The sequence below is a fragment of the Poecilia reticulata genome, chromosome 14 (assembly GCF_904066995.2).
Source record: "Poecilia reticulata chromosome 14, P_reticulata-male-v2, whole genome shotgun sequence".
Classification (NCBI taxonomy): Eukaryota; Metazoa; Chordata; class Actinopteri; order Cyprinodontiformes; family Poeciliidae; genus Poecilia; species Poecilia reticulata.
The window spans coordinates 9,566,464-9,583,275 of record NC_088843.1 but is presented as its reverse complement, the minus strand read 5'-3'; the positions used below and the strand labels follow the sequence as shown (position 1 = coordinate 9,583,275).

The 16,812-nt window shown below is 39.9% G+C and overlaps 2 protein-coding genes and 1 long non-coding RNA gene across 4 annotated transcripts; 2 read left to right on the top strand and 1 right to left on the bottom strand.

Moving 5' to 3' along the window:
* Positions 1 to 392: 392 nt before the first annotated feature.
* Positions 393 to 6,563, top strand: LOC103475419 (V-type proton ATPase catalytic subunit A-like). The gene is made up of 15 exons (XM_008427012.3): positions 393 to 611; positions 1,084 to 1,180; positions 1,497 to 1,625; positions 1,781 to 1,995; positions 2,086 to 2,223; positions 2,314 to 2,465; positions 2,575 to 2,737; positions 3,152 to 3,260; positions 3,735 to 3,857; positions 4,014 to 4,128; positions 4,338 to 4,401; positions 4,490 to 4,693; positions 4,955 to 5,049; positions 5,634 to 5,805; positions 5,886 to 6,563. Exons 2-15 carry the CDS (start codon positions 1,099 to 1,101, stop codon positions 5,976 to 5,978), a joined length of 1,854 nt encoding a protein of 617 aa, XP_008425234.1. The 5' UTR covers positions 393 to 611; positions 1,084 to 1,098; the 3' UTR covers positions 5,979 to 6,563.
* Positions 6,564 to 8,591: 2,028 nt separating this feature from the next.
* On the top strand, positions 8,592 to 14,401 carry LOC103475418 (palmitoyltransferase ZDHHC23-A-like). Of its 2 annotated transcripts, none has more exons than XM_008427011.3 (5): positions 8,592 to 10,184; positions 11,083 to 11,233; positions 12,045 to 12,659; positions 13,447 to 13,614; positions 13,817 to 14,401. In XM_008427011.3, exons 2-5 carry the CDS (start codon positions 11,115 to 11,117, stop codon positions 14,088 to 14,090), a joined length of 1,176 nt encoding a protein of 391 aa, XP_008425233.1. In that variant the 5' UTR covers positions 8,592 to 10,184; positions 11,083 to 11,114; the 3' UTR covers positions 14,091 to 14,401. The 2 variants fall into 2 exon arrangements, with proteins under 2 accessions (XP_008425233.1, XP_008425232.1); XM_008427010.3 differs by having other exon boundaries at positions 11,080 to 11,233.
* LOC145554886 (uncharacterized) lies at positions 13,496 to 16,354 on the bottom strand. The gene is made up of 3 exons (XR_014090924.1): positions 16,175 to 16,354; positions 15,453 to 15,532; positions 13,496 to 13,626 (listed from the first exon to the last, which is right to left on the bottom strand). It is a non-coding gene; the product is annotated as an uncharacterized LOC145554886 (long non-coding RNA).
* Between the last annotated feature and the right edge of the window lie 458 nt (positions 16,355 to 16,812).

The following is a 16,812-nucleotide window of genomic DNA, read 5'->3' as shown; positions in this document are numbered from 1 at the left end:
ATAAAATATATATTTATGCTTTTATTTCTTATCAAAATATATATTTATTCTTTTGTTTATATATTTCTACTCTTATTTTTATATTTATTCTTTTATTTATATATTTCTACTTTTATTTTTGTATTTATTCTTTTATTTATTACTATGTTGGATATATATTTATTCTTTTATTTATATATTTCTACTTTTATTTTTGTATTTATTCTTTTATTTATTACTATGTTGGATATATATTTATTCTTTTATTTATATATGTCGGATATATATTTATTCTTTTATTTATTATTATGTCAGTTTTGGTCTTCCATAATTTACAGGCACTGTAAGTTATGTGCGTTTTCACTTCTGTCCAGCAGAGGTCAGTAATGCGTCTGTGATACGTGAGTGGACAGACGGAACTGCACAGGGTGGGAAACTGTTTATCTTCAGACGCCATATTGGCTCAAGACGCAGCCAGAACTATTGGAGGAAATACGAAGCTGCTTGAGCCAAAATGGAGACGTTTTCTTCCCGTGACAGCCCGGTGCTTTGCAGGTGATTAGCACAGAGAAGCTCCTCCTTATCTTGCGACAGCAGAGACAAACCTGGGCACAACTTCATATCAGTTTAAGGTAACATTCTCATGTTGACGTTATTTGCTGTGAGTTTCACATATATGTTTGTCTTTCGTCAAACGTTGTGTGATGTGGTAGCCCAGCGCTGTGTAAATTAGTTTTATCTGTGACTGTGATGAGTCTCGGGACTCTGCTAGCTTGTCACCTGACTCGTTCACGCACAAATCAGCTTTCAAGTCAAAACATGAGACAGCCATCTGTCCTCTAAGGCTAGTTTGTGACCTGCTCAACTTGTCTATTCATTTTTCAGACACTCCAAAAGTTTAGCAGTTCAATCCTTCTGCTATTTTGTACTATGAGTCAAAAAAGAAAACTGAAACAAGTGATCAGATACTGTGTGACTTCAGCCTCCCCGTACTTAGCATGACTTTCATTACCATCTTTTAAATGATGTAAAGGTTTTGCCTGTCTGAGTGTGTCGTATTAAATAAACTTTGTCAACTCTTAACCTCCCCGTGTTTCTTTGCAGGACGTAAATTAAACTATGAACACGTCAAAGCTTCCTAAGATCCAGGATGAGGAGAGAGAAAGCCAGTTCGGATATGTTCATGGAGTTTCAGGACCAGGTCTGCCCAGTTTTCCAAACACGATTACAATGGTGTCATAAAGAGTAGCTGTGTTTTGTCTAATAATTCTGCTACAAGTTATTTATCAAAAGCAAATACGTTAAGACGACTTAAATAATCCCTTTTAATATGACCATAAAACGGTTGGATTTTAATCCAGTGTTCAGTTGGATTAGTTTTAAGTTTTTGTGTTATTTAAAATGTAAAAACTTAAGCGGCATTCTGGTAGATGTAGAAATAGAAATTAGTTTTTAAAATTTTTTTGTTCTTTTGTGAATATTTTTTGTTTTTTCATTTCTGCTTCTGCAACTGACAGTGGTGACGGCCACTGCCATGGCTGGAGCTGCCATGTATGAGCTGGTTCGCGTCGGCCACAGCGAGCTGGTTGGAGAAATCATCCGTTTAGAGGGGGACATGGCGACCATCCAGGTGTATGAAGAGACCTGTATCCTTTCTACTGCCACAAAACCTCCCATTATATTAAATGTCACTGTTCAAGTTACAGCTTTTAATAAGGAACATATGGAATGGTGTTAAAAGCATCTTGCGATCACCTTGGCTTTGTAGGTGTGTTTGTTTTCCCCTAACTCTATGCTCCAGCTGGTGTGTCTGTCGGTGACCCCGTCCTCCGAACGGGGAAACCCCTTTCCGTAGAGCTGGGGCCGGGAATCATGGGCTCCATCTTTGACGGTATCCAACGTCCTCTAAAAGACATTAATGATCTGACTCAAAGCATCTACATCCCGCGAGGAGTAAACATCGGCGCTCTTAACAGAGACATCAAATGGGAGTTTTCTCCCGGCCAGAGCCTTCGGGTGGGAAATCTTCCCAATACCACTTTGGATTTAATGACTATTTCTCAACTAGTCTGACTCATTTTCTTCTTTTTTTTTTCCCGGCTGTAGGTTGGCAGTCACATCACAGGCGGAGATATTTACGGAACTGTGTTTGAAAACTCCTTAATTAAGCACAAACTCCTGCTTCCACCTCGAAACAGAGGCACTGTCACCTACCTGGCTCCGCCTGGGAACTACGACCTTTCTGTGAGTGCTGCTCATAAAGCTGAAAGCGCTTCAGAGTTTTTGAAATAAATGATGTATTTGTTTCAATTTGATCTTTTTTTTTCCGTGTAGGATGTTGTTTTGGAGCTTGAATTCGAAGGAGTAAAGGAGAAGTTTACCATGGTCCAGGTGTGGCCAGTACGACAAATTCGGCCGGTAACAGAGAAACTACCTGCCAATCATCCACTGCTGACTGGCCAGAGAGTTCTTGATGCACTTTTCCCGTGAGTGCCTCTTTGGATATTGATTTATGTCACAATTTAACACATTAATTAGTTACATAAGTATTTATTTGTCAACTGTTTACACCTGCATGATTCTTACTTTTCATAGATGTGTACAAGGTGGCACCACTGCTATCCCTGGAGCCTTCGGGTGCGGGAAGACCGTGATCTCGCAGTCGCTGTCAAAGTACTCCAACAGTGACGTCATCATCTATGTGGGCTGCGGGGAACGTGGCAATGAAATGTCTGAAGTGCTGCGGGATTTCCCAGAGGTTGGTGGAGCAATTTTTACGTTTTAATGTGTCATTTCTGGGACTGGAACACTTTTTATACTTCTCAAACTCAGAAAAATGTGCCACTTTCAGTTTTCAGTAGCTACAGTTATGGCATTTCTTTTGTTTGTCTCATAGTTTTTATCTTTGTAGCCTTAAATTTGAGATTCTACAGACAAAGAATAAAAAGCAAACTACATTTTTTACTGTTTTTTTTTTTTTGTTTTTTGTGTGGCCACAATACCACAAGATATATGAAGTAACACTCTACATCACCAAAAGAAAATGGGAACTAAATATGATAGAACACGTGTTGGGTTTCCTATAGATGGCTGTGGATCAGAAATGTCCTCACTTAAGTCATGTTAAAACCACATAAACTGACGTAATGTTACTGTTTCCTTTGCTCAACAGCTTACAATGGAAGTTGATGGCAAAGTTGAGAGCATCATGAAGAGAACAGCGCTGGTTGCAAACACATCCAACATGCCTGTGGCCGCTCGAGAGGCTTCCATCTATACAGGTGTGTGCATGTCGCCTCCAAAACAAGTCCCTGTGCAGGTAGTGTTTGTTTGGTAAGAGAGTTTCATCATTAATAAAATAAGTCTTTAACGACTTGAGCTCAAAGGCCATGCAGGAAGGAAGAGGCCATCACTTCAAAAGCAAGATCACAGTTTGCAAATGCGCTCACAGACAAGGACCTTACATTTTGGACACATATCTTGTTTTCTTATAAAACATAAACTGAAGAGTTTGACCATTCTGATCATTGTTACGTCTGGAGAACAGTAGGAGAAAGTTTTGCTTTGCGTAAAACCCTTGACCCAAGTTGCACAGTTTTGGATAATGTAATATTTGAAGTCAGATAGTGATATCTTGTAAGTGTGTTTCTTTTTTTATAATTTAAATATACAGATATTGTCTAAAGTGTTTTGTGGCTCACGGTTAGCAGACCAAACACCCATTAGATTTAATAATATTGTTCATGTCTCTGCAGGGATCACGCTGTCTGAGTACTTCAGAGATATGGGCTACAATGTGAGCATGATGGCCGACTCAACGTCCCGATGGGCCGAGGCGCTGAGAGAAATTTCTGGGAGACTGGCTGAAATGCCTGCAGGTGAGTTCACGGGTCATATGGTATTTATTTATTTATTTGCATGTGCAGAGACTGTCTGTCCGACATAGATAACCGAGACCAGGAAAAATCTAGCATTGCCTCCATCTTTTTTCGAGCTGTTAAAAACGCTGACGATGTGAACGCTCCTGCTTGCAGACAGCGGCTATCCTGCCTATCTGGGCGCCAGGCTGGCTTCCTTCTACGAGCGCGCCGGACGTGTGAAGTGCCTGGGAAATCCAGAGAGAGAAGGCAGCGTCAGCATCGTTGGAGCGTCAGTCCATATTTCTGTTGTTCTGCTTCATGTTAGATTGCTAGAAACCAATTTTTTTTTTTATCAGAAATGTTGTTAAAAAGAGCGTTTAACATCATGTTTATAATGATCATCTTTACCTCTAGTTTTTCATTGAGTTGATATAAAGTCCTGATCTGCATTGAATCAGTCATCAGACTGACTCGTTTTAATTTGGTGATTCCTGTTAGTGTGTCGCCCCCTGGTGGAGACTTCTCAGATCCAGTCACTTCAGCCACGTTGGGAATAGTTCAGGTACGCTGCCGGTTACGGAGCCTCAGTCGTGGATCCTCCTCCTCTTTCTGATTCAACGTGTGTGTGAGACGTTGCTTGTTCTTCCCAGGTCTTCTGGGGCTTGGACAAGAAGCTGGCTCAGAGAAAGCACTTCCCTTCAGTAAACTGGCTAATCAGCTACAGCAAGTACACGCGAGCCCTGGATGAATATTACGACAAACACTTTCCAGAGTTTGTCCCGCTTCGCACAAAAGCGAAGGAGATTCTGCAGGAGGAGGAGGACTTGGCTGAAATTGTGCAGCTTGTAGGCAAGGTAAGGAGGACCAAGAGGGAAGAACATGTGACCAAATCTCAGATTAAAAACTGTTGATCATTTATGAATTACAACTTGTGTGGCAAGGGAAGCAATACATAATCCCTTTAGTGCAATTATTACATGGTTACTGATGGGTTAGTGCACAGTGACGAAACATTGAGCGTGATCTGATCCTGTGTGTTTTTTATTCTGACCAACGTTGGTTCAGCTGACGGCTGCTGACAGTGTGAACGTAACGAGATCTTGTTTTGTTTGCAGGCTTCTCTCGCCGAGTCTGATAAAATCACTCTGGAAGTAGCTAAGCTCATAAAGGATGACTTCCTGCAGCAGAATGGCTACACCCCATACGACAGGTGAGGGCGCCTATTTTCATTTATCTTTAAAATCTTACCTCAACTATGGGTACTTATTTTGCCACGCACATACGTGGGTTGGCACACCGTTGTCTTTTTTTCCAAGTTGAAGACTTTTCTGAATAACTTGCATGATGTAAATCATTGTTACGCTTTAATCTCAGTAAGTTATTTCACGTTTTTTCCTTTTTTCCAATGAGTGCCATACTTTTTCTGTGCTTCTAAACATGATTAAAGTTGGTTACTTTTTATTTTTAAACATATTACATATTATATGGTTTATCAGCTTCTAATGATGCACAGATGCTGATCAAATCAAAGCTAAAAACCCTCTTTGGATTAATAAGAAAAAGAACACTGACCAATAAATTTGATGATGATTTTGGTGATGTTTCATATTTGATGACCGTATAATGTTTTTATTATATAAAGCACTTTGAACTGCCTTGTTGCTGATTTGACCTTTTCAAATAAACTGACAAATTGATCTTCTTGGAAACGGCGGGAACAAGTCTGAATGTTTCCTTCATGCGATTCTTGCATAACTGATAAGGTTCACACATTCCTCTGGCCTCCACACGCAGGTTCTGCCCCTTTTACAAAACCGTGGGCGTCCTCTCAAACATGATTGCGTTCTACGACATGGCCCGACACGCAGTGGAGACCACGGCTCAAAGCGACAACAAGATCACCTGGGCCATGATCAAGGAGCACATGGGAGAGATCCTGTACAGGGTCAGCTCCATGAAGTTCAAGGTCCGTTCAGTTCTGTTTGACTTGTTACGTATTTGAGGAGCTACATTGGGAAACATGAAGTTGTTGTGTGTCTTCCTCAGGACCCTGTTAAAGATGGAGAAGCTAAGATCAAGGCAGAGTATGCCCAGCTGCTGGAGGACATGCAGAATGCCTTCCGGGCCCTCGAGGAATGAGCCTCCAGTTTCTTTGTCTCTACACCAAAGTAGCCGAAGCTTACAGTCCAGAATCGTTGGCTCACATTGTGTTTGTCCTCCTCATCTGTGTGAACATTCTCTCTGTGTTTACATCACCTCAAACATTCCAGGACTATCATACGTTTTTGATCTCATTTTGGTCTTTTGGATTTTATTTGATTTAAAACCTGCTGCTGGAACATTTGCTGTGTTCTGTAGAGACTTTCTCGCCTGCTTCTGGCCAAAGGTTAAAACCTGTGGGCTTTGATCAGGGGTCGCACTTGCATCAAACTCTTATCAGAGTGAAAATGAAGATGTCTCTTTTTTTTCTTGAAATGATGCAAAGCGCAGATCTTTTAAAAACTCAACTTAAACCATGCAGATGAATAAAGGGACAGTATTCAGGGTGCAGTCAGTGGGGTTTAATCTTTTTGCCTCCTACCTCTTGAGAGTGATTGCGGTGTGGACTCTACACTTGATACAATGTGTAAAAATGTATAATGAAATAATCTTTTAGTTTGTGTTTAAACAAATGTCTGTTATATTGGTGGTACTTTAAAATAAATACAAAAAAAGTACCTCAAAGTTTGTCTTTGAAGTGAGATTTTTATCACGCTCTAGAGTTTTTGAGAAATGGGATCAGGTTGTGGATGTTTTGCATTTTCAGTTTCTTTAAATCTGCGGTCGTAGTTCACAAACAAACGGCTGCGACAGATTCCTTTGAGTCGGGGGTCACTCTCTGTCTCACGTGACGTTTTGTCACATTCCAGTTAATATCAATATTAACTGGTTTTAAGAAGTAGGAGGTTGTAATTAATATTACCACCTTGTTGTTTCAGACAAGTTCAAACTTCCCATTTTGTAGTTTTTGGGATCAAGTACATATTGCAGATCCTCCCACTAGGTGGCGTACACACAGTTTTTATATCTTGGTGACTTGAAAAATCCTCCACGGTAGCTTAACATATTAAGAACTCGCTTTTCACATGCATTTGTTTAAAATAGGCCACTGTTTGATGAGATTTAATTGCCAGTGGCTGTCTAGCTTTATCAGTAAACTAAATGAGAATGTCTGCATTCCCTAAAAAAAATTCTCACCACCTTGGATGTTTTAGCTTTTTCTTTTGCTTTTTTGAATCCGTCATCAAAACATTAACATCAAAGTGGAAACTCATTTCGAGAAACCAAGGTCCTTCTCCTCATAAGAACCTAGAAACCTTGTTAGAGTGAATGAAATGGTAAAATCTCAGAAATATCAGCAGAAATAAAGATCTTAAGCTCTTCTCAGATCTAAAATCCATTAGAAAACTGTGGGGTGAAATTAGGAGAAGAGGGCATGAGAGAGGAATCAGGACTCTATGATCCAGAGAGATTGTGCAAAAAGGAATGGTCAAAGATCCCTCTCTCGTCGTGGTCTAACCTTGGGAAAAAATCCTAGGAGATCAGGAGAAAAATCTTCAAAAAGGCTTGTGTGTTCAATTAAAAAGAAAAAAAACTGCAAGAGCTTTGTGAACAATCATAAGAACCTATAATACAGAAGAAACATGCATCTAGACCTTTGCACTATACTGTACAGTAGTGAACATTTTATCTCAGCGTTGGACTTGAGCACATTCTGCTGCTTCAGAGCCACAGCATAGCATCTTCCAAATTGGTTTAGAGCTGTTATCTCAGGTTCCGGCCTCCATTAAGACTAATGGAAGCACAACCCGTAAAGCCAAGAGCAGCATCTTTTCGCCTGCATTGATTCAGTTTGTCTAGACGCACATTTATATAGACATTAAGGGCTCAGAATACACCAGCCTGCAGGTCGTAATGCACCTGCATCTCCACCTCCGATTCTTTGGTTGTAATGATTGTGTGGGGAAGCTATGGAGGGAAAATTTGAAAAAAAATTCTTTTTGTTGCTGTGAAAACCATGTACCATGTAGTTCTGCTGCTAAATTGAAGTAATTAGAAAACATTATGGAAAAATGTCTTATAGAGACCAGTTAATAACTTTGATTTGTTCTAGTAGCTTCCAGGAAGCTCAATCCTCCAGGCGCCAAAGTGCTTTCTCTTTTCTGATGAAGCTGCCTGTTAACACAGTGAGGCCTGCATTAAACACTTATGATCCATACTTCCTCTTTTGCCCTGTTTAGTAGTGATGTAAAGCTAGACGTTTGCAGCGTTTTGCCGAAGCATTTTTTTTTACCACTTGACTTTATTTAGAGTCTAGGTTACAACCCCTCTTCAGTGTATTTTATGCGATAGAACAACATAAAGTAGAACATAGCTGTGAAGTGGAAGAAAACTACACGTTTTTTTTTTTATGAACAATAAAATCTAAAATTAAACTCCATTCACTATGGTATTGCAAAAATAAAATCCACTGACATGGTGCTTAAAAAAAGAGTCTATCTCAAATGACCTCAGTATAAATCCAGCAGCCTGGTGAAGGCCTGAGAGATTCTTTAGAGAAATTCATCTGTTAAACGAACAAAAGCATGAAATAGTGTGCAGGATTTTAAAACTTTATTACAATTTCTTTTTTAATGGACAGTCGGCCATCTTGTTTTTGACAACTGACGTTTTGGTAATTGCAGTTATCTGCTTGTTTACTTGACAATGTCTTTGCAGTTCCTTTGGTTTTCTACATGCTGTGAGGATGGTTTTTTTTTATGAGGGTTATGTAAACTTGTCAAACTTGATTAGAAGATGGATTGAGGCAAATACTGGACAAGACAACTTGTTGGAAGCAACAGGGACAGAATTTCACCTTCCACCGTAGCATAAACCCAGAGCTACAAATGGTTGTCCGAGGCCAAAGAGCAGCTATTAGAAAGGCAGAGTCCAGATCTAAAAACATCTGATAAAGGTTAAACATGTATGTTTACAAATTACAGATGCTTCCCATGCAATCTGACTGAGCTGCAACTGATTTCCAAATAAAAATTGACAAAGACATACGTTTTTAGATGCAATAATCATACCTCCCGCCCCCCACCCCCAAAACAACAGCTGTCGGAAAAGGCGATTCAACAAATTATCCAGTGAGGGGGGGATAGTATAAAAATGCATAGGAGTTTTTGGTCTTCAACTGTTTAAGATTTGAGAACATGCAGCATTTCACTTTCATTTAAATTGATGCAGTACTTTTGTTGGATTGTCCCCTGTAACTTCTACATGGAAAAACCAATTAAGCCATAAAAGTTTGTGGCTGTATTGTGATGAAATGTCAAAAATTTCAATGGGGTATGAATAGTTTTGAAAGCTCACCGCTGAGGTGTTTACGAGCGTGAAGCCGAGCCATCTTGTAAACACCACAGAGCAGGGTGGGTGAGGGGGGATCAGAGGGCGACTTCGCTGCAGGGGTCACTTACCACATTGTCACTTTAAGTGAAAAGAGGTGCGACGAGTGAAACATTCACACACAAAAATGTTTAGGAATGCACACACACCAGAGCACAGATCACACACCAACACTTTCAACATAGTTTCCTGTGTGGGAGCTGCAAGGTCAAACATCTTGTGGGAGGAAATGTGATCCGTGAGGGTGGGGCTGCTCGTGGATCAACGATCACTCTCTCATCGTATGAGTGCCTGTCATGTTTCTCATGCTCACCTCATCCAGCCGAGTGTGGATCATCAGGGCTGCCGTTGCAGCTTTCGAACACCTCAGCAGAGACCGCCCCCCTGGCCCCCTGCTCTGCTGAGGCTCCGCCGGCTCTCTGGTCGGCCCAAACCCGTACAGGGGGCTTCCATATTTGCCAAGCATGCCAGTATTAAAATCTGAAACGACAACTGACAGGGGACCGCGTATGCCAGAGGACGACTTGTAAACTATTCAAAGTTACGTGAGCCGGTAGATGCAACATGATATTAAAACCACTTGTCAAGAGGAATTAAAGCTGCCTTCTGTTGGGACGCTTCCTCCATGGGAATCCGAGCAATGGAAACCATCTCCCTGCACTGACACGCTGCTGCTGCTGCTGCTGCTCCACCAGGCAGGGCTGAAACATGCCAGTTTCTTTTTTTTCCCTCCAACACAAATGACTGATGAGAAACTAGGCTGCTCTGTTCATCTTTCCTTTCAATCACTCACAGAAGGAGCTTGGTGACAAGAGGTAATTTCTCATTTTTGTTTCCTCATCGTCACTCATCGTTTACACTCGGAATAAGTGAATCCAACTCTGTCGAGCTTCACATTTTGCTCAGAAACAAAAGGTAAGTAAACAGAAACTGTTGATTTGCTTGTGAATGTCTTCCTCGGCATTTCAACGCCGTTAAAATATAATCGACTTGCACTGATCTTCATTAGATGCAGTCAGATTTGAAATTGTTCAAAACTGGTCTGTATTTATTATTTATCCTTTTGTTGTCGGTGCATTCTTCACTGAATCATTTTTTTAAAAATACATTGCACCTACAATAACTCCAGGACATCTCGGAGTGTTGGGGTCTCAGGTTTGCTGGCCCAGATAGCTAGTCTCTGCAGACACAGTGGCCTTGTTTTAACAAATTATATTTGAATCTCCCAGGATGTGAAAGCAATCAGAAGTAATTGAAGTTTATGCTTTATTTTAGTTTTTAAACAAAACCTAGTTAATCTTCTGATAGTAGCTTGGAATGCATTTAATCCATTCACTCACTGTAACAATTTTTTTTTCTGTCACCTGCGCATCTGGTTTATAGATCTACAGCTATACATTACATATATTTTTATCTAATGTATCGCATAAAGTAATGTAGCGTAAACAAGATCACTTCTTGTTTTTCCTCCTTGACATGACAACACCCAAAATGAAATTCACAGCTTTCGTTTTCAGCGTTATTTTTTAACATTAGTCATCTTTCTCAAATGAACATAACAAGCACAGAGTTTGCTATCCAACAGAGTCAAGTTAGATGTGTGTCTATCTATTTAGGTGGTTAATGTTTTCGAAGTAGGTGGTTTCTGAAGTCAGTCTTTTGTAATAGTAATAATTGGAATTGTGACACTTTTTTTAGATTTTTATTTGCTAGAAAAGTTGCTTCCTGATTTTTTTTTAAGCCATTTAGATGACACATTTTTATCTATATGCTTTTGCCTCTGCTTTCATGATCGCATTTTCTTTTAAAGTAGCTAAACATCGGTGGGATCTTTAGCGGCTCACTATGAAATGGGAGAAGCTGAAGCCTCCAGAGCCGGATGATCCCATGTGTTGCTGTGAATGTGACATCTACCAGTACAGGTGTTGCTGTGACTGTGAAGATCTGGACGAAGCGTTCAATAGGTACGGCATGGGATGAAACTGCTTTTACGGTGCCGAAAAATTGTGAGGACGAACCAGCAAGCCAAGAAAGTCTTTGAAATACTTTGATTATTAGAAGTGGTCCTTCCATTCCTACTGGAATTATCTACTCCTATTATCTATCTATCTATTATCTACTCCTTCCCGTACATTCATTTACAGACTGTTATTTGTCATCCAACCCTGACAAATAACACTCCATTGGGTTTTTTATACCTTCTTAATCCTGTTCAAGGTTGTAGAGACACTGGTTCCTTTTTGGGGTACACCCTGGGCTGGTTGCCAGTTATGCAGACACATATAAGAAGAACAGGAAACAGATATACCATCCCTCACAATTTCCTTTGGCATTTATTATTCAAATTATTAAAAAAAAAAAAAGTAAAATAATGCGTACATTTCTTTATGCAGTAGCATAACTTCGCAACTGTAAAAGCTCCCAGCACATTTATGCCCTGCGTAAAATCTGTATTTGAGAAATAGTTACTGTTTAAAAAAAACAGCTTACAAATATTGAACAGTTCCTTTGTTCTTTGATTTTAAATCAATTTTGAGCCGTGTTTGTTTTTGAATTTTATCTGATAGCTTTACAATATGTCGATTATGCTAATTATATTATCAAAACTATAGAAAAATGGCATTTTTGCTGTAGCTTTCAACAGATGGAACATTTTCATTTGAGAACAAAGTGGATGGGGAAACAAATACCTTGATTTTAGCCTGAAAACGTGCAGCATATCAAAGTACAGTAAAATGTATGTCGCCCAAGTCTGATTTCTTGTGCTTTTCTTAGGTGGCTGAAGGAGAAACCACCCTCATGTGGGCTCCAGTCTCCTGTGCTTAGGACCATGATCAACCACCTGGAGATCTCCATGATCCCGGCTCTGCTGCTGCTGCCTCTCCTGCTGAAAGCTGCAGCGCTGCACTACCTGCTCGGCATCACCATCCTCACTGCTCTGCCAGGCCTGGTGCTGTCTTACTACTACGCCACCCATCGAAGGAAGAGGCGCACCCTCTTCTTCCTCACCCTTGCCCTCTACTCCCTGGCCTACATGTATTATCTCTTCATTGTGGAGATTTTACCCCGCGGGGACGTCAGCCCACTGCAGACGTGTGCTGTGACCACTGGGATGATTCTCACTATAGTTTCACTCATTTACACCAAGAGAGGTCCAGGATTTGTCCCTGCCTCTTGCCATGAAGCAAACCGTCAGAGGATGGACGCAGAAGATGACTCTACTCATTCTGATGGATTTATCCAGGCAACAGCCGCAGAACAGACAGGAAAACATCCCCCAACAACAAAATGGAGCCTGTGTCCTGTGTGCAAAATAATGCGGCCCCCGCGTGCCGGACACTGCAGAACATGTGGATCATGTGTTCAGCGTCTGGACCATCACTGCATCTGGTGAGTCTCCTTTAAAGTAGTTTATCTGTCGCTTTTCTTTTTTTTTTCAGATTTTTCCAACCAAGATTGGAAATCTTTTAACTGCAATAACTTCTGTTAGTATCTGTGCAACAAACAAGCTGCAGACCAGTCATTCTAACACATTCGTAGAAAGTCAACTTTGTTGGTCACGTTTTGATGTATCAAAGATTATCAAAACATTTGCAGTTTATGGTCATGATGCAAAATCTGGAACTGCATCATGTCTTTAAAAATTGCTTAAAACTGGAAAAATACACTTTTGTTTTCAATTAGGTGTTTTATAAAGCATGACATCTAGCAGTAATCTTGCAGTCCCATTGAGAAAATGATTCAAGAAGTGGAAAAAATGGTTTTATTTTATTTTATCTAAAATAAGGAAGATATCAGAAAGTGTAGCATGTATATATGAGATCTCTATGAATGCAAACTTATTGCTTAGTTACTTTTGCCAAAGCTCTGACATCATCACAGAAAAGCTCTATTTATACTGAGAATAAATTACACACAGCAGGACTCTGTTTACTAATTAGGTTACTAGCAAAGGCAATTATTGATGTTGGAATATCAGGGGAGGGTAACACTTTTTTCTTCATAAACATTGTTTTTTTTAAACCATGGGAAAATTACCCTCGTCTTTGCAATTGTGCACGAATTTGATTCAGTAAATCACATTGAGGTATCTGTTTGTTACATGACAAAATGTGGAATAGCATCTTGTCTCCATCCTCTGACCTGTCTGTCTGCGTTGCATGTTGAGATGCTGCAGGATAAACAGCTGCGTGGGACAAGCAAACCACCGCAGCTTCCTGCAGACCCTCTGTGTGTTTGTTCTGACCTCCGTCTACGGGATCGGTTTGGTGCTCCGCAGCCTCTGTCCTCGTCAGTATCTGATGACGGCCCTTTTCTACTGCCCCGGCGTCTACAGCCAGCCAAGGTGCTGCAGACTCTTCAAAAACAGGGGGAAAAAAATGACAAACTCAACAGATTGCTGTATGATAAGGAAAAAGCTGCAATATGACACAGCAGAGGCAGAAATCTACTTTATTTTTTAAATTTTTTTTAATCATTGTTCATAGGCATTACATGTTATAATATAATATGTTGTATTGATATGTTTGTTCTGTGTGTGTTTACAGCACAGCCCTTTGCTTCACCTGCTGCTGGTACAGCAGCATAATCACAGTCGGACTGCTCTACCTACTGGTGGCACAGGTTCTGAACATCAGCTTCAACGTGACGGGGCGTGAGGCTCAGCTGGCTCTGAGGAACAAGAAGGGCCAGAGCCGCCTGTGGGGACTTGTCATCGACACCGGAGAGTATTCACGTGGCTTCTATCAGAACTGGGCTGAGTTTCTCACAATGGCAGACTCCTCTGTGACTCTTCCCTCCAGCCCCACCGACTTGGTCTAGTTTCTTCTACAATCTTATTAAAACTTGATCACCGCTTCAGACTCTCAGTAAAGAGCTTATGATTCAGCATATGATTCTGACAGTAGTTTTAATTTACACAGGACTACAGGAGAATATAAACATTCTTGTGTTTATAAAATAGAGCGCACACACACGTGCATGTTTTGGAGTTTAAATTTGCTGAACAATTGTTCTGCTCATGGCTTGTAAAAGGGAAAGGATTTATTATGTACCTCTGCATTAAAACTAAATAAACGCATGTTTCAGAAGCAAAGATATGAAGATTAATTCAATAAAAGTTTTTGAAAAGATTGAAGACTGTTTATTTGATAATAGCTGTGTAGCATTTACCTTTAGGATGGTTAAATACATTTTAGTTTCACATTGTGTTCGAGTATTTAGCATTGCTAAATATGCACTGTATCAGTTCTGATACACAGTGCATATTAGCGTTAGCTGTTCTCAAAGCTGGAGAGTAAACGCAGTATCGATTAATATTTTCTTTTATTTATATAGCATTCTGTAAAGTTCTGTCATGTTTTTAATGAAATTCAATTTTATATTACCTTTTAATCTTCATTCCCCCACAGATTCAGAAGGGAAACTGTCAAAAATTGCTAGACGTGGTTTCTGAAACTCACAAATGTGTGTTTCATGATACATCTTCAAAGATGCAAGACTTTGGAGAACGCTGTAGCTCTACGATCCAAAGGAAGTGATGATTCAACCAGCTGCTGGTGTTAACATTTTGTAACATTTTAGATGTTACAAAATGTGCAGCATCCGACTTGTAAACTCTTAACATAATAAATGAAAAATGACTCGGGAGTATTTCAATGCAACATTCAACATCCGCTTCTCTTGTTATTTCTTGACAGAACAGTTTTTTTTTTTTTTATAAATCTTAAAATAAATAGATTTGAACTCAGTTCAGACCTTCTTGTTCCTTCAACTCCAGCAGCTGTACACCAGAATAGTTTGCCCTCTGCTGCCCCCATCAGGTCACTCTTTTCCTCTACAAAATACCTGTAAAACTTCTCACATTTAAAGTAAGGTAAGGTAATTTTATTTATATAGCACATTTTCAGCAACAAGGCAATTCAAAGTGCTTTACATGAGTTAAAAGTTAATGCAAACAAAATAACAAACCAAAGGAAAGAAAAATAGAGGGAAAAAAATTAACCTAATGTTCTAAAGTATTTAAACCAAGTCCTCCTGTTCAAGGTTGCTAAGTATCTAATAGCATTTCTACAATTTCTGATAAAATAAGCTAAAGAGTGACTGATCCAATTCCTTTTCTGGGTTAAAGTGAGTACTCCACAATTCTAAGTTTGTTCTAAATCCTTTTCTGGGTTAAAGTACCTTTAGCAGCCCAAGACCCAGGAGCCAAACATGTCAGCTTCCTCTCAGCATTCAACGTCTTCTGTTCTCAGCGATGTCATCTTTGATTTGTAGAGAAAAGATAAGAGTGAACTATTTTGAAACATTTTTCTTTTATTAAGTATGAAAGCAGTGTGAATTCATAAAAGTTGGTCAAAAGTATACATTTGTTAAAAAGTTGAGAGCAACATGTTCAAAACTGCTGAATGTTCCGTTTCATTTGTTACAATAAATGTTGACAAATGTTATTTGTTACAACAGGAACGCGGTATGAACAAGTTGTTCTTTTATTGCAAAACTAAATTAAGTCCCCCTTTATGGTAAAATATTCTTTAGCAAGATCTTTCTTTCTATTCATTTTTCAACACCAGGACGCAGTTCTACAAACTTGACAGCAATAAAGTAGTGGACTAGAACTTTGACAGGGAAAATAAACATTGTAGTTCCCCATCTATCCACCTGAGCTCAGCACATGTTGGAGGATCATTAGGAATTCAGTCTGCAGGTGTGTTTGTCTGTGTTTCACAACTGCTGACAGACACATTGGTTTGATTCTATGGCTGCAGAAAGCAATGGAGGGCAGCTGCAGCCTTGTTTACCAAAAACGGTGCTGTTTTTGTCCTTTCAGCTCAACAAATCAACTTAAAGAAACAAAAACATTTAAGTTCTAACTGAACGTAAGGAGAAATGAACTTGTTCCTTACCTCCCTCCCTCTCTCACACAGAGCTGACGGGATTGAGTCCTGGTAGGCTCAACCCTTGTGGTTGTCAATCTGTACCTGCGTTCGCCTGAAGCCTCACATGTTTGTTACAGCTGTTGTATCGGAAAAACGAATGTCCTGTCGCGGAAACGCGCATCGCTCTAAACTCTCGCAGATTAATGAGGAAACGGACTGAAATATGACCAAATAGCCAACTTTTAAAGATATTTGTAACATAAAATTTTTTCAGAATAACAGGATAATATTTGGGGGAAATAGGTATGCAAATATCGGCAAATTAATAATTTGCTTTGCCAATAGGATAACCTTTGGAGATAGCCCATGCAGATATTGGCAGGCTAATAATTTGCTTTGCCGGAAAATGCATAAGAAACACGATAATGTTACGAATATCTTCAAAAGCTGCCCCTTCGGTCATATTTCAGTCCATTTTCTCACCAATCTGTGAGAGTTTAGAGCTATGCGCGTCCCCGCGACAGGGCATGGAATTCTCTTTAGGTATGCGTTTCTCGGCATAACACCTGGTCAACTTTGGGTTGGCGTGTGTGGCAAGTGGAAGGGAAAAGATACATCCCCGCCTCCCCTCCCCCGTCTTCTACATCACCTCTTCTCTCTGCTAT